This window comes from Acomys russatus, chromosome 5 (assembly GCF_903995435.1).
Source record: "Acomys russatus chromosome 5, mAcoRus1.1, whole genome shotgun sequence".
Taxonomy (NCBI): Eukaryota; Metazoa; Chordata; class Mammalia; order Rodentia; family Muridae; genus Acomys; species Acomys russatus.
The window spans coordinates 3,086,266-3,103,981 of NC_067141.1; the positions used below are offsets into that span (position 1 = coordinate 3,086,266).

The following is a 17,716-nucleotide window of genomic DNA, read 5'->3' on the forward strand; positions in this document are numbered from 1 at the left end:
TGATAGGCATGGCAAGCTGAGGAAGCCTACTGACAAAGGGTGACAAAGGGTATGGATGCAAGCTGGAGGCATGCTCCAAGATAGCAAGGGATTAAAAAAAGTTACTGCAATCATGAACAAAATGACAGACATGGAAAGAAAAAGGCATTTATTCATGGGGAAATGGACAATGGATGTTCCTAGAACAGAGGCCAGAGCAAACGGAAGGCCACGTAAACTTAAAATGGACAGAGACAAGCAAGCGATGAGCTACATACAAAGAATGTTTTAGCTATGAAAGAAAACCTGAGTAGACCTATGAAGAAAACATGCCAAACGAAGGCTCCATTTCAGTAAGAAGTGTGAAATTATCAGAAATATCACAACTGTCTTAAAACCACTTTGTCAGTCTTTGACAGGCAGAAGAGGTTTAAAACTCTGAAAGTTAGTAATATAATTTATATGACTCTAAGCTTCTTCCGCCTTGAGCCTTGAGATCTTCAATAAAGGAATTCTCTTCTTGCCTAATGTCCACAGACTTGGAGATATGGTCCTCTAGAGAGACAGGAAGACAGCAGTACTTCATCCCTAAAGGCTCTGGAGGCTATCTGATGAAAACACAATAGTTAGGGGCTTACTGGCACACACAGTTCTGTGAGACACATAGAACAGCAGCAGGCACAGAAGATGGAAGTGAGAAGCCAGTCGAGTCCTAACAATGGAAACCATAAAGTAGTTCCTGTCAGCAGTGGTAGAGCAAGCATCCAGGAACCCCAACAGGCAGTGTGAAGGCTCAAACTGTGGCTGAGGATTGTAACTGCATGGTGGTGTCAAGCTGCCTAAGTGGAGCTTCCCCACAGGATGCTCCCTAAGGCAAGCATCCCTGAGGGTCCTGCTGACATATTCAGGGAGGATGCTGCCGCACAGACAAGAAGGTAGAGATGTTTATGTCCCCACCCAGAAGTGATGGATAAATGTCACCCTATGGGCAGGATTTGCCAAGAAAGAGAGCCACACTAGCCCTCTAGTGGGCTAGAGGAAAGGGAGCCACCAAGGTGTGTGTGTGTGTGCTTGGACGAGTGGTTAAAAAGTAAAGGGCTCAAAGAAGTAAAAATAGAAACAAATCCAAACTGTCTGCAAGAGCGGCTTTGGAATGTCCATGACGTAGAAATGAGCAAGTCCCAGATGATGAAGGACCTAGGGGCTTTGAGTTGATCAAGGCACGCCATGTAGACACACTAAAGCACCACAATGTGTCCCATAAAGATGTGCAATTATTCTGCCAACAAAAAAACTTTGAAGGCCATTGGGAGTTCACAGGAGATGCCATCCCAGACAACAGTCTCAGTCACTAAAGCGGAGAGGAAAGAAGCCTCTGGTAACAAGGGATGGATTTATCGCATCTGACTTCGGACCGTCCGTCATCCTCAAGCTGCCTCCTCTGGGGTTCATCTGTATGAAGATCACATCAAAGGGATGCGGCTTCAGTCTTCAAGTCTATCTTGGTCATTGTACATTTTCACCGTATGATTGGGTCTGAATTCTCTCTGTGGAGAAAGGAAACCAGCATTTGTCAGGCTTCTGCCACAAGCTTCACCTTCTCCCTAAACATCACTATCCTGGTAAGTAGGGTGGTGGTACAGCGCAGATACGAAGCGTCTCTGTACCCGAAGGCCTTATGTGTTGAAGGCTGGATCTCAGGGAAGCTGGGACTAACAAAGAGTTGATGGATCACTGTGACCGTCATCCGTGGGTCAACCCACCACTGAGTTCACAGCTGAATGCACTCGTAAGAAATGAGACCCAGATGAAGGAAATAGGTTCCTGGGGACATGGCTACAAAGGGCAAACCTTAGCCTTGGCATCTTCCACTTACTCCTGCTGCTTTCCAGATGCCATGATCAGAGCAGCTTTTCCCCACAACACACTTCCAGCAGGATGTGTCTGCCTAGCTGTGGACCTAAAAGTGATGCAGCTAGCCAAACAGGGTCCAAAACTAATGACGCCATCAGCCAAAATAAATCTTTTTTCCTTTTAGCTCTTCTCTCCTAGGTGCGTGCGTGCTTGTGTGTGTGTGTGTATGTGTGTGTGTGTGTGAGTGTGTACTTATGAGCACGCATGTGTGTGCGCCTGCCTGTGGAGGCCAGAGGTTGACACTGGGTGTCTCTCTTGATCACGTGAGAGGGTGACTACTCAACAACCTTACTGTTTGAGAAGGGTCTCTCACCTAACCTGGAACTCATCAATTTGGTTAAGGTAGCTAGCCAATGAATGTCAAAGATCTACTTGTTTCTATGTACCGCTGCTAGCATGTTTGTTTTGGTTTGGCTTTTTTTTTTTTTTAAAGGTTTATTTATTGTATATGAGTGCTTTATCTGCAGAAGAGAAGAGGGTATCAGATAACATTATAGATGGTTGTGAGCCACCATATGATTGCTGGGAATTGAACTCAGGACCTCTGGAAGAGCAGGGGGTGCCCTTAACCATTGAGCCATCTCTTCAGCCCTTGTTTTGTTTTTGAAAATAAGGAAACTGAGGTTCTGAGAGATCTTTTGACTTAAAACACACAGTTCGTGTGCATCATGGCAGATGGAGAGGTCACGTGAGGGCTGGACATTCTCCAGCTACAGACATCATCTTCCTCGTCTCCTCACTTGCGATAGTTTGACAGGCTCTTTTCTCAATAGACACGATGACAGTCCCAGCTGGAAGTTTGACTCAACACAGATAATTAGATGTGTGACAACTGTACCTGTGCCAGCAGCCCTGGGAAGCCAGCTGTGCCAGAAGCCTGTGGGGCCTTGACGTGCTCCTGCTGACTCGGTCTGTGTGTGGGCTCCCTGAAACCCCACGTTTTCTTGCTTTATGATCAGAGACACTACATAGAGTGACCAGTGATGGGGCTGCTGACAGAAACTCGGAGATTGTCGGGGGCTCACGAAAGCTCCAGAGAAAGGTGGGGTTAGAAATGCCATGCCAAAAAAGCAGCAGAAACCAAGGAGGCACAAACAGACTGTTGACAAGAGGGCTAGAGAAGCTTCCTGTGGAAGGTGTGACAGAGCGTGGGAGGGCTTTTTAACTCTCTCTGGTAAATACTTTTTTTTCCATGAGCATTTCTCATGAATCATCTGAGAATAAGTTGGGGTCATGGTTCTCACTAAATGTAAAATGTCCCAATGTCTATTTAGTAAGAGCAAATACTTGCTTCAGTATGTGGCGTCTATGATTATCTAAATGAGAAACCACAGCTCACAGCTCCGCGGGCTTAGCCGAAGGTCCAAGGAAAGTGTCAGCCACCAGGACATCTCCAGAATTAGAGGCAAGGCCAGGGTAGCGAGAAATGTTGCCACGTTTAGTCAGTGTTCGCCCCTCCAGGCCTGACTTTACAGAGGGGCGTCTGCCAAGAGGGTCTTTCTGGTCTCACTTGAATCTGCCTTTTGTGGAGAGCTTGTTTCTGGGTTCTGTAATCCAAATCACAATTCTGCAGCATCACAGGGAAGATCCCGTTGCCCTGTTGTTTCTTGGGGGGAAACAAGCTGAAGACTCTGAAAGCCAGGGCAGCGGATTAACATAATTAAGACAAGAATGTGTTTTCTTTGTAAGACATTCAGACTAGAGCTGATAAGGCCAACTCTGTTCTGCTTTCCATGCCCAAACGGCACCCCCACCCCCTCAGAGGTAAGCAGTAGTTAAAAAGAATTGTGTGTGCTCGTAAGAATAGTTCTGGATGCTTATACGTTTGCACTCACGTGGGCCTTGTAGAGAATGCGCTTTATTACGCTTCTCCGCCTTCCTAACGCTGCGACCCTTTAATGCAGTTCCTTATGTTGCAGTCACCCCACCCTAAAATTATTTTCACTGCTACTTCATAACTGTAATTTTCCTGCTGTTATGAATCTTAATGTAACTATGTGATATGCGACCTCTGTGGGGGTCTTGACCCACAGGTTAAGAACCACTGTTTTAGACGATTTGGAGGGCCTTTAAAAAAAGACTTAATTTTAACATAGTCTTAAAGTGATAGAAACGAGGTGAGGCTGCCATAACGGAACTCTTGCATTTCCTCCACCTGATTGGCCAGTGGTTTCTGCTGTGCCCCATGCAGTCTACCATCCTCTATATTAAACATTTTAGATAAGTGCTTTTCCCCCCCTGACCCACTTGAGAGTTCAGTAAAGAATCGTGATCCTCACTGACCTTAGAACACTTCAGCGTGTGTTTCCCAAGGTCAAAGACATTCTCTTAAGTGTGCAGTCTAATCACCCAAGTGGGGGGATGTAACACCGACCCACTGCTGTTACCTAATAGCTCAGATCTCAGTTTCATTCACAGAACCATGCAGGCCATTTTATTTTCCTTTGTTTTGGTTTTTTGAAACAGGATTTCTCTGGGTAGCCTTGGCTGTTCTCAACTTGCTTTGTAGACCAGGCTGGTCTCGAACTCACAGAGATCTGCCTGCCTCTGCTTCCTGAGTGAAGGCGTGCTCCACCACACCCAGCTACTGTTTTCAGGCCTTTTATCTTAAACATAGGCTTTATATTGTAATTATTTCTGTCTCTTATGTCTTCAGAACCCTCATACATGTGGATAGCCTAGTGGTTTCAGCAGGTACAACTGATAGTCTCAGTACAGATGTAGCCTAGTTTGTGTAAATCTTCCCGTGTGGGTTAGTTTTCACCTTCCTTATTGTAAGCATTCTCAACTTGAGTGGCTGTGGCTGTGGCTTTGAATCACTGTTTCAACACACATAATGAAGACTCTGAGGACTCAAAATGCCAAGGAATTTTCCTGTAAGAAGAGTTTTAATACTAAAAAAAAAAAAAAAAAAAGAACCTTCATCATCTATATCATTCAGTATTGGGACCATAAAACACTGTAATTCTTTAGGCTTTTTCAAGACTTTTTCTCTTGCTGGGAAGGAGGGGTTAAACGTTTTAGAAAAGATCTTGCAGGACAATCCTTAGGAAAGTCAGTAGTGTCGGTGCTGTGCCTTCCCACGCTGTGTTGGGGAACCTTCACCGCACTATAGAGATTCCGCCTGCTGGAGCTGATTTGATCCCACCTAGCTACATGGTCAAAACAAGCCATGTTTCCCGTCTCAGCATGCTCTTCTCCTGAGCACTTAGCAAACTTCCACCAGGGGGGATGGGTGCTAGATGGGTACCATCTGCACTGGCTGGCTCTCAGCAGAGATAGTAAAGAAACATTTATCAAGAAAAAATGAAAGTTGGTCTCGCCAAGTGTGGTCTAGAGAGATTTGCTTCCTCAACACATATGGGGCTTTCTCCGAGGCTGGGAAACATGACTTGACTTTGAAAAGCTGCAGAGGGGACGGGCCTTTGGATCTGAGCCTGCAGCGGCCCGTCAACTGCTCATGATACAGTGCTCTTAAAGGAGCCGTACTCCTAGAGATGTAAAAGCCGAAAGCCCTGAATCAGTTCCGCTCTACTCATTCCGAGAGAATTTTAGCCCCTTTGATAGACAGGATAGATTCAAGAGGACAGAAGTGGGAGAGAGTCTTAGAAGGACGGAGAGAGAGGTGGAATCATGCTTGGGCGAGGAATGTTTGCTGTAAGACAGGGAGGGTGCAAGGTGAAGGAAGGCTTCAGTGGACAGCACATCACAGGCTGGGACAGAGCATCTGACTAGAGGACCACTTCCCAATGATTGTTATTATAGTGTCAGCTTATAGGACAAGGAGCCTGGGGAAGTGGTCTTCCCAGAGAGAAGAAAACAACCTGTTTCTACATGACTGTGGCTTGCCAATCATGCAGACAGACAAGACTCTGGCCCTCCAGAGCAACTCAGTTCATGTTTTTATGCAGAGCACTGTGTGATCCAAGTGTCATTCCCAGACTTGAAACTGGCACATGCTATTTTCCTTGGAAGACTTGAGAAATGAGAGAAAATAACAGTTGGGGATTGTGCTCCGTAGGGGGAAAGCATCACTCTTCAGCACTGTGCTACTCCGTGTGTGCTCTGTGGGCCAGCAGCCTCCACCTCATCCCAAGACTTGTTAGAAAAGCAAGTGAACATATCTCGGTCCAGCCTACTGAGCCTACATCATTCCGTGGGGGTGAGCAACAGGAACTGTGTCTGAGAGAGCTTTGAGTTCCTCTGTGCTAAGGTTTGCAGAGTCCTCTTGATGAGCTTTCGAATGGGAAGGTCCAATGCACGGTTCCCATGAAGAAATAAAATGGATCTGGTGGCACAGGCTGTCATCTCAGCCACTCAGGAGGCAGTAGCAGGAGGATCACAAGTTCAAGGCCAGCCTGGGAAACATAGTGAACCCCTCCCTGCCTCAAACTAAAGAGTAAGAGGAAGTCAAGCATGTGCGAGGCCTTCAATTCAATTCAACCTTCAGCACTGCAGAAATAAGTAAGTAATTGATGAGTATGCTCAGAGGGCACTGAGTAAAAAAAAAAAAAAAAAAAGAGAGAGAGAGAGAGAGAGAGAGAGAGAGAGAGAGACAGCAGTGACACAATGTTAGTTGATTATTTTTTGGGTTCTGCACCAAATACTCTTTGTCCAAATTTACTGTTAAATCAACCTGTTTTATTGATCAAGAAACCAGGGTTGGACGTTTACAGTAGTAGCTAGGTAAGATGCCTGCGCTATAGCTACAGCACTATGTGACCTGGCTCCTGTCTCACCCGAAATCAACTCTACTCTTAGCAGACTTGGTTTTGTATGCACTGTGTGGACAGGACCAGCATCTTATGTTTTCCCCAGACTCCTTGGAATCTAACAGAATGTTTAGAGCAGAGTAGGAACCTGCTGAGGGGACATAATGGAATCAAGGCCAGAAAGGATGGTTTCTTGCATTTGAGATGTAGCTTGTAACTGGGATGGAGAATGAATTCAACCCATGTTGTGACAGAAGAAAGCCTGTCCCCGTCTCTTGTCATTCACTTGCTCAGTCCTAACCCTACAGACTAGATGACTTTAGGCAAATCTTCCTCCCTCCTTCCCTTCCTCCTTCCCTCCCTCCTTCCCCTCCTCCTTCCTTCCCCCCTCCTTCCCTCCTTCCTTTCCCCCTCCTTCCCTCCCTCCTTCCTTTCCTCCTTCCCCCCTCCTTCCCTCCCTCCTTCCCTCTCTCCTTCCCTCCCTCCTTCCCCCCTCCCATCTCTCTTTCTCCCTCCTTTTTCTTTCTCCCTCTTTCCCTTCCTTTTCTTCTTCCTTGCAGTGGTCAGCTGATTGGATATAGGAAAATAAAGATATTTGAAATGAACCGTGACTTGTACTTTGCTAGATAAGTAAACTAGGGAGAAACTGGTGAGGAAATTGAGAGTGTTTTCAGGGAGACCGTTAGACTGCACCGCAAAATCTATGCCACATGAATGGCGTGAAAGCAGGAGGGGACAGGGGCTCAGAGAGTATGTATCTGGCCCAATGATTGATTGGTGAGAGAAGACTTGTTGCCAGGAGTAACAGAATTCATGAAATGGAAACAATGTAAGTGGGGCAGGAGTGGGACCTGTGAAGTGTGACCTCGATGTGGGGTAGGAGTGGGACCTGTGGAAAGTGACCTCGATGTGGGGCAGGAGTGGGACCTGTGAAGTGTGACCTCGATGTGGGGCAGGAGTGAGACCTGTGGAATGTGACCTCTATGGGAGAGGAACAGTGACTCGGTGGAAGTGAACGTTGCTGCAAGTGAAGAGGGCGGGCCTTCACCCGCTGTGCTCCACCCTTTCACCCTCCCATCTGTTATTCTTGTCATCTTGAGCATATAGGTTTCCTGTTTTTGTTGTGTTGTTGCAACTGTGCAACAGTTAGGAAAAGTGTAGAGTGATATGTTGACTCTGTTTCTTAGCAATTAAACTTTATTATGCAACCCAACTAGCTTATACAAGAAGGAAAAAGGTTAACGGGACAAAAGAGTGAACCTTCCGGTAGCCGTTCCACGGGACGGGTCCTTAGATGTCTCTCTGGCCTGCGTGCTGATCCAGCTTGTCCGCTGCCCCCGCACGCTCTCTCTGCAGCCGACTTTGTTATTCTCTCTTCCCCAACTCCTTCAGTCACGTGGGAAGGACCGGCTCCTTCTCCCGGTGAGGGTCCATTAGAAAGACAATAGTCCAGGTGGGGTTCCCAGGTCTGCTTCCTGAATTCCAGACCCAGGATGGCTCCACTCAGTCTGTCACAAGGTATTCATGGGGTGCCCCAAGGGTAAAGCCCGCCAAGACTGCTCCCACCTGTGACAAAGCTTACTCCTTCCCACAGTGATAGCTGTGGAAACAGGCGGTGCTGTCTCACTCCTGACTGCAGTGGGAGTGCTTTTCTCACAAACTGTGATGCTATTATTTCAACTAGCCACGACCCTGTCAAGAGATTTTCATGCTATTTCCAGATAACTACGATGACCTTGTGGAGTTCTCCTTTTGCTTATAAATTGATGAACATATTAATAATAGATTTGCTAAAATGTTGAAGCATCTTTGTATTTCCAGTAGGAGTCATACATTCAAGCAGGCAGTTTCATTCATTTTTGGACTGAATATATTACCTTGGATTTTCTCTCACGAGAAGGTCAACAGTATCCTTAAGTTGTTTTACACTATATCCTTAAGTTCCATGCAAACCTCATTTTCTGGTCCCCTTTTCTTGGCTACCTATGTTTCCACCCCTTAAACTGGTATTGCTCAGCTTTCCTGCTTACCAGGCAGATGCCTTCTTCTCCTCCAAACTCTCTTAGGCACATTGCATCTTCAGTGTGCTGATCTTCACTCCCTTTCCTTCATCAAGGAGGCCTTAGTCGTCTTAGGTGGAGTCTTAGCTACGACACTGTTATTTTCTCAGCATACTCCCTATGGACTTTCTGGGTGCTGCTGCGGCTGGATGATGACGCATCGACAGTAGCTGCACACCATTTAGATATGGCAACTCTTTTCCCCCTTTTTCAGCTTTTTCTTTCTGGATGAAGGTAACATTTACTCTGTTGAAATACACAACTCACTGCACCTTACATTCACCACGCTGCAACCGTTACCTATCTAGCCCTGGTGAATTTCATTACCTCTAAAGGGAAGTCTGTGCTCTCTAGGCGCCATGTCTTTGGTCCCCTTTCCCTCCTCATGCAGCGCCGTCCTCCGTACGTCGGCACGGGGCTGACTGCTCAGGAGTAGATTGCTCCTGTTTCATTGCTGTGGCCAATACCAGAGAGACCAGCTTGACGGAGCGAGGGTGTGTTTTGCTCATGGCTTCAGTCTGTCGCTTGTGGTGGGAGGCTGTAATGGAGAGGCTCACATCACAGCAGACAGGAAGCAGAGCAGCAGCAGTTACAGGAAGTGACCAGGATAATATCTAGCTCTCAAGGATGTGCTGTCAGTGACTGCTTTCTCCAACCAGCCTCTGCCCTCTGCAGTTCCACCACCTTCTGACGGCTAATTCCTATTTGGTATCCATCAGCGGGTTAGACCATTCATTCAGCAAGCGCCCTCATGGTCTAATCGGCTTCATAAATGTCCCCACAGACACATCCAGAAATGTATTGTCCTAATGTCCCAAGTCCTTCCCAATCAACTAACCAAGTCTCAATGGAGACTGACCGTCCATCAAGAAAATGCCCCCACAGGCTTATCACAGGACAAGTTGGTGAGGGCATTTTCTCAGTTGAAAATTCCTCCAAAATGACTTTAGCTTGTGTCAAGTTGACATAAAACTAGCAAGCACATGTATTGTATACACGCATGAAAATATTACAGGGAAATATTATTTGGCATAATTAATATATGCTAATAAGGAAGATTTTTAAGAATAATTTTTAGCCAATATGGAACAGATTCTACATCCTGTTAGATTGTCTCATTTACATGCCTCTAGCTGTTGATATTAACAAAATTCAAATTCCAATCAAGCAGATGTGATGCTCAGGACCCTGCCATGGGTGCCACAGGCATCACTAACAGGTACTTAAACATTTTGGATATTGCTAATATTGAAACTGATTTTTGTTTTTCAGTAAGAGATGCTAAAAATCTTGTACCTATGGACCCCAATGGCTTGTCAGATCCCTACGTAAAACTGAAACTGATCCCTGATCCCAAAAGTGAGAGCAAGCAGAAGACCAAAACCATCAAGTGCTCCCTCAACCCCGAGTGGAACGAAACCTTCAGATTGTAAGTGGAAATCACCAGGGACTTGGGCATTCCTCCCTCCTCGCCCCTTCCTCTTCCCTCTGGATTCCAGTATTGTGAGCCAAGGGAAAATCAGAACTTAAAAAAAAATAGAGTTGAGGCTGCTTGTGGTGTGAGAAGGTGGGTTGGATGGGACTGAGTGCGTGTGCTGCCTGGTGAGGGTAAGTTAGGGAGCATAGTCTATAGGTTACAAAATCTCCAGGGCTGAGCTTAGATGGTGCTGGGTTTACAGCTTACTGGGAGAACTATATCGGCTTCTCTTTAGGGGCTTCTCTGTCCAGGAAGAGTGTGAGGGGCCCCCTGGGCCAGTGGTTGTTAATAATAGCAGCTGATGTTTATCGAGCGGGTATGATGCACGTCATGCACTCCTTAGGCAATGTGACTAATAATCTCCGGCTAATTCATTCTTATTTTGCTCCTGGAGGTTTGCTAGAGAGGCCCCTTGGTGAGTAGGAAGGTTTAGCAGGATGCATGCAGCCTCCCATAGTTTGACACCACATGTCATGTTGCAGGCGTGGGCTGGCAGCATGGGTCTTGAAGGCAGCTTCATATCTCTGCCTCTTTCTCAGGATAAAGCAAGGACTACTGGAGCCTCTCGGGGGTCATGTGTTCTCCCCTTGAGTTCCCCCCGCCCCCCGAGGCACCAGCAAGGGGTGTCTCTCTACTTCATATTCAACTGACATGTGTGCAAATGCACACACATGCATGCCCGATGATAAATGTCTTGGGTATTGGAATTTTTCCCAGTGACTGTCCATGGGAATTAAGACAGAGACAACCTGCTTTTGTTGGAGCTCGCATAGGTCCCCTGCCTGAGCCGCAGGCTGTCAATCAGAGGAGGAGCAGGGACCAAGTGTAGCTCCTGCAGCAGCTTGTGACAGTTAGGGCTCCCAGCTACAGGTTCTCATCCTCTTGTGCATTTCATCTGCTTGAGAAATCATGATGATCTTGGCTGACCCTCCCTCCCTCCTTCCCTCCCTCCCTCCTTCCCTCCCTCCTTCCAGTCAGCTAAAGGAATCAGACAAAGACAGAAGACTGTCTGTAGAGATCTGGGATTGGGACCTGACCAGCAGAAATGACTTCATGGGGTCTCTGTCGTTCGGGATTTCGGAGCTGCAGAAAGCCGGCGTGGATGGCTGGTAAGAAGGATTCGGCACTGGAAACTGTGATGCGACTCCATCCGTCGTCAGACACGGGGCCGAATATGTTTTCTCTTAATATTGCAATATGAAAACAGAAGCCCAAAGCGATGACTGGGAGCTTGGCTTGACCTCATCAATGTGCCTGATTTGGCTTTTCAATTTTCGAAACAGAAATTAGCCGGGCCCGACGGCATTGGCCTTTCATCCTAGCTACTCAGAGGACTGAGGCTGGGAAGACTGCAAGGTGAAGCCCTGCCCGGGCAACTTAGTGAAGGCTTGCTTCAAAATAAAAAGTAAAAGGAGGCCCAGGAGATGGCTGGGTGGTGAGGCATCTACCAGCATATAAGAACAAGGTCTTAGGTTTAAGCCCTAAGGCTTAAAAAAATTTAGTCGTTTAGTATTAAAACAGCTGAGGAGACGAGTTGCTCAGTCAGTAAAGTGCTTCCCATATAAGCACAAGGTCTTGAATTTGGATCCCCACGACCCATGCAAAAGTGGGCAGAACAACAGCAGTGTTGCTATCTGTTACCCCAGCACTAGTGTGGCAAGGGAGCCAGAAAGCAAAGGCAGGCAGAGACAAGCAACCCCCTGTCTACCCAGTTGATGAGCTCCAGGTTCAAAAAGCAAAGTGCAGTGTTATTGGGAAAGGCACTTAACATCAGCCTTTGGCCTCCAGGAGCACGCACATGTACACTCATACACAGTATGACACAACAAGGCTGTAACTGTGACCAGCTGAATGCCAGGCAGGACGTGGTTCTCTCTTGGCCATAGGTTTTACCCATCCCTAGTTTCCCACCACTGCCCTATGGCACACAGCTTCATGGGCACTAAAGCTGGCTTAGAAGTTTACCAGACAGATCTGAGCAAACCCATTGGCTACTCTTGACTCCTTAAGGGGGTGTTCCCTTATTCCCAGTGCCTCCCCAGCGTGCCTGTAGTCAGTCACCCACTGCCTCCCCAGCCTGCCCATAGTCACCCAGTGCCTCCCCAGCCTGCCCATAGTCAGTCACCCAGTGCCTCCCCAGCCTGCCCATAGTCACCCACTGCCTCCCCAGCCTGCCCATAGTCACCCACGTGCTTTATTTCTTCGGGAGTCTTTTTCTCCCTTCTAATGCCAGAACAAAGTACCCTCATCCAGTATTTCCGACAGGGCAGTGGGTCAGCCCTGTGGGAGACCACGTTACAGTCACCTGAGCAAAAGAGTTGGGATCGATGGTCTAACCTGGCTTCCCAGCTGTGGCTTTGGGGGACGTGGTGATTGGACCTGTTCTTAGTTCTTTAAGATAAATTGTCTCCTTTCTAAATTGTCTCACTTGGGAGTTTTGCAGTTCCAAGGGAAAGAAAAGAAAAGTCAAATGGATTTCTCAAGAAAGAGAACAAATCTTCCAGCCCACTCACCTCCACATTGTCCACCTTACAGCTGCCTAGTCCCTGCCCCATATTGATTTATCATGGGCTCTTATTCAAATGGACAGGACATTCTAGCCCTTACGGTGTGCATCAGGATAGAAGAAGATAGATGGTTTTTTTTTGTTTTCTGTTTTGTTTTGTTTTGTTTTTGAACTCATGGGACGGGGCAGGGATAAACCTTGATCAAGAAATTATGCACAGCAACAAATCAAGAGCCACATAATGAGAGAAGTGATGTGGACAGGAATGTGGCAGGAGTTGGTATTAAACAAAGGATTCCCTACAGAGGGAATCCCAGCACAGCCAGGACTACACAGAGAAACCTCGTCTCAAAACCCACCCACACCCACAAAAAAAAAAAAATCCCACCATACGTGTAAAATAAAGAACACGAGTCAAGGCTATCCTCAGCTCACGGCTGAGACACAATGGCTGACTCCATGAAAAAAATTGACTAGACTGATGTCTAGAAAATTGGTGTTTGGGGAAAAAATTTGCTAAAATAGCTTGGCTACAAATACATATAACATATATCTATATGTGCTCTCTCTCTCTCTCTCTCTCTCTCTCTCTCTCTGTCTCTCTCTGTCTCTCTGTCTCTCTCTGTCTCTCTCTCTGTCTCTCTCTCTGTCTCTGTCTCTGTCTCTCTCTCTGTCTCTGTCTGTCTGTCTCTCTCTCTCTGTCTCTGTCTCTCTGTCTCTGTCTCTCTCTCTCTGTCTCTCTCTCTCTGTCTCTGTCTCTCTGTCTCTGTCTCTCTCTGTCTCTGTCTCTCTGTCTCTGTCTCTCTGTCTCTCTCTCTCTCTCTCTCTCTCTCTACACACACACACACACACACACACACACACACACACACACACACACACACACACATTTAATGGAAGCCCAGGCTTGAGGGTCTGAATCAAAGCTGGCCTTAACTCACTTTTCTGAAAGTGCACATCTTCCTTAGCAGATCAGGGAGCCACCTGCACACTGTGACTAAGCTCAACAGAGTGACATGACGGGAGGAAGGAGATGCTTAATGTGACACAGAAAGTGTGACATGGAAAGTTCAGCCGTCCTTCCCTCCCCTTCATGGTTTTGTACAGTTCCCCCTTGCCTTGCTCCCGTGTTCATGGACGCAGACAGAGCATTCCCTCCTCTGCAGGTCAAGCTGATGGCGGTTCAAGAGAGAGAGAGAGAGAGAGAGAGAGAGAGAGAGAGAGAGAGAGAGTCCATGATCCCAGCCAGGTGGAAGTGAGGCAGGAGACAGCACAATCATCTTTGCTCTTAGGGTAGTTACCGCTGACTGGCTCTGACTGGATGCTAGGCTGAGCACGCAGGTGCAGGAAAACATGGCTTCTCTTGTGAAAAACATCCTTATACTTTCTCAGACCATTTGGGACCTCATGGTGGTCACAGAATAGGGTTCTTTTGCCAAGGCGCTTTCCAGGCTTGTCTCTTGTGGAGCAGCCATTCTGAACAGCACAGCTCAGGAGCAGGTCTGGCCTTGCCTCACTCTGAGGCATCTTACCGGCTTCCTGCTTGCACCTCAGGTTCCAACTTTCTTCCTCTGTGCGTCTCCTTCTCACAGGCCCAATGCAGTCCAGCCCCAGGTCACATCGGGACCCGGGTTTTGTTTGTTTGTTTGTTTTTGTTTTTTGGGGGTGTGTGTGTATGTGTGTTGTTTTGTTGTGTTTTTGTTTCCCCTCAGTGCTTCTGGGGCCTCCTTGTTTCTGAGTCTCCTTCATGGAGAAATGGTAGCTCTGCCTCAGCTATTACCGCCCCTCACGACCCCCCCATCTGCCCCCAATCCCACCCCTGCAGCTGTGGTGATGACACAGTCTTATGAAGGGAAGAGCCTGCCAGGCCATCACCTTCCGTGTAACTCCCCCACTCCTTTCTTTCCTGGTCCAATTAACTGCTCAAGAAGCTTAAGTCCATTTTTCAGAAAGAAAGCTGAATTTCTGTACCCCTGGCTTTGCCATGTGTACTTCAGCCAGGTTGGCACCCGTAGCAGCCTTCTGCCTGGGTAGCGCCTGCCTGCTCTACTGAAAAAACTTTAAATGAGAACAGACAATGAAAAGACATAAGAGTCCTGCGTATGATATTAAGATTAGTTGTTTAGCATGCAACTGGTTCCCTTTCCAATGCCACACGTACTAGATGTGCTGGTGTTGGCTTGCAATCCCAGCACTGGGGAGGTGCAGGTAGGGAGAACTGCAAGTTTAAGGTCCTCCTTAGCTGTAAAAAGGTCAGTCTAAGCTACATGATATTCACTCTTTCTCTCTCCTTCCCTTCTCTTCTTTCCTTTTCTTCCTCTCTCTGTTTTTTTATCTCTCTCTCTCTCTCTCTCTCTCTCTCTCTCTCTCTCTCTCTCTCTCTCTCTCTCTCTCCCTCCCTCTCTCAAAAGAATGTAGATTTAATAGTAATTTTTTTTAGGACTGTGGATTCAACTAGACTAGTCAAGAAAGTCCCTTACTCCCCAGCACTGAGATTACAGGCCTGCGCTGCCACACCCAGGCTGCTTTGTGTGGGTGCCTCCTGCTTGTGTGGCCAGCGCTTTACTGACCGAGCTGTCTTTCCAGGCCTCCGGAGAGTCTTTTAAACACTCTCTGATGCTGAGTAAGTCACATGCCCTCTTGCAGACTCAGTTTCTCCCTCCAGCCATCCTGCTATGTTACACAGTGATATGTGGTATGATGTGGACAGTGAGACACTACGTTAGTAAGGGACCTGGAAAAATCCTCTTGCCAAATACTGTTGTACAGCAGGTGCCTCTGGCATCCCGTTACAGGAACATGCTGCACAGACTTGCCTGGAGGAGCAGTAGGCTAGAGCCCAGAGCTCAGCTATGCCACCTGGATTTGGGTTAGCGCGCTCTATGACGTCCACACCACGAGGGAGTCCACAGAGCGTGTCCTGGTCATCCAGTGACGCCTGGCTGTGATTTAAAACCATGTGGCAGGACTCACAGAGGCAGCTGTGGAAGCCTCCAGATGTGCAGCACCTGCCCCCCTCCCCCCAGGCCACTCATCTGCCTCATAGCTGCTATCTCTATACCTGCTGTCAGACTCTCCCCTGTGCTCCTAATTGTGTCTATTTATGCTGTCTCCCCGCTTCCTGTTGGTTTTGCTGGAGATTCATCTGCGTTACTTGTTTGGTTTGTTTTCTCCAAAGACTCTGCTCTGGGACTACGTCTTAGCTCTGTGTCTGTTTTCTTCTCTTTGTGTGCTTATTCTGCATTTGTCTTTGAACTCCAGTTGAGTGTTTTGCTGTTTGTTTTTCTGTTCTTACCTTAGCTAGTTCTTTAAGAATAACAAAGCCTGTTGTGGGAATAGGCAATTCCTTTAAGTTTTGACATGTCACATCCTGACTTCTATTGTTGTTTCTGGGTCTGCTGTTATGTTTCTCACTCCCATTCTTACACACTTACATGTAGGCGTATGCTTTAACCTTGAGAATTAGCTCTGCATTTACATATTTGCTCCTGGGACGGGGAAGATAGCTCAGCACTTAAGAGCACTTTCTGCTCTTGCAGACTTTGGTTCCCAGAACCCACATCAGATGCCTCACAAACACTGCGGATCCAAGGAGTTTTCTCCAATATCTGTATTAACATGGTGCGTGTACATACACTGAAGCACACACACACACACACACACACACACACACACACACACATAAATACAAAGTAAAATAAGTCTTCAAGTATTTGTTCCTGTGTCAAGTTTCAGTTAAATGGTTTAGACAGGGAATGCAGCTTCTTTGCTTTCTTTCTTTAAAAAAAAGGTTCTGCTTATTTTATTATTTTATGTGTGTGAGGCTTTTGCCTACGTGTATGTATGTGCAGTGTGTGCATGCCTGGTGCCTGTGAAGGTCAGAAGAAGGCTTCTGGTCCCCTGGAACTGGAGTTACGGATGGCTGTAAGCAGCCAATGTGGGTGCTTGGAGTTGAACCCAGATCTTCTGCAAGGGCAGCAGCCAGTGCTCTGAACTACTGAGCCATCTCTCCAGCCCCTTGCAGTTTTTCTTTTCTTATTTCCCTTTCTTTCAACTAAACTTAGTCTCCATTCAATACCTCTAAATACTCTATGGCGTATTATCCTATTTATTGTCTGGGAGGTACACATCTCAGCATTGATAAACCCCATATCTTCATGTCTCATGGATCTTTTATGCCTTTATATTTTCATGTTGCTTGCTTAAGCTAAGTGCATAACACTTGCCATGGTTCTCTCAGTAAAATTGTCAGAAGTTTTACATTTTCAGTCCTCGTGTTTTCTTCTATCTATGAATGTAGCAATGTCACTTTCCTTGTAACTGCTCTTGGCTTATTTTACTGATGGAGTCACCCTTGCTGTGGCTAGGGTTTGCCCCTGAGGCCTCACTGATGGCATCCACACCGGCAGTTGTTCATTCTTTGGAAATCCACAGTCCAGAACCCTCTGTCCTCAGGAGACACAAGGGAACAAAACTTCAGCCTCAGGGAGTTTTCTCTCTAGGTGGAGGGAAAAAAAAAACATTTTAACATTAGAAGGGGGAAAAAAAGCATGACGTGCTCCAGGCTGGTAAGTAAATGCCATCTGAGAAATGCTGGGAGCAGGGTTGGTATGTAGATTTCACGCAGTGTGGTCTCAGGGAAGAATTTACTGGCAAGGTGACATTTAGCAGGGGTCTAAGGGGAGGAGGGATTGGGCCCCGCTGCTCTCTAGGGAGCGAGCAGCTTGTGCAAAGGCCCTGAGGCAAGCCTGGGCCTGAAGAACTGCAGGCATCCTGAAGCACTTTGTGAATCAAGGGCTAGGTCAGCACAGAGGAGAACTGGTGGCGGCGTGAACTCTGAACGCAGACGTTAAGGAGGCTTATTTTGCCTCCTCCTTCTCCCTTCTCCGCCAATACACCTCTGTATATGCTCTTAAAATGAAAATAAAACTTCACAGTGTGTTATGAGCCTGCCCTCCTCACGCAAATGGAAAAATCATCTTTTTTAAAGTCTGTATATATGGGTGTAGTGTGTATGTGCGTGCACATGCATGTCCATTTGTGTGAATATTCTTGTGGTACTTGTGTG

The 17,716-nt window shown here is 47.0% G+C and overlaps 1 protein-coding gene across 2 annotated transcripts in view; it reads left to right on the forward strand.

The window, feature by feature from the left end:
• The window catches only part of Prkcb (protein kinase C beta), a 345,671-nt gene that overhangs the window by 217,202 nt on the left and 110,753 nt on the right, over positions 1-17,716 (forward strand). For both annotated transcript variants that reach the window (XM_051145188.1, XM_051145187.1), the window contains exons 6-7: positions 9,938-10,094; positions 11,117-11,251. In XM_051145188.1, the coding sequence (XP_051001145.1) occupies positions 9,938-10,094; positions 11,117-11,251 (292 nt within the window). The remainder of the gene's footprint in view (positions 1-9,937; positions 10,095-11,116; positions 11,252-17,716) is intronic.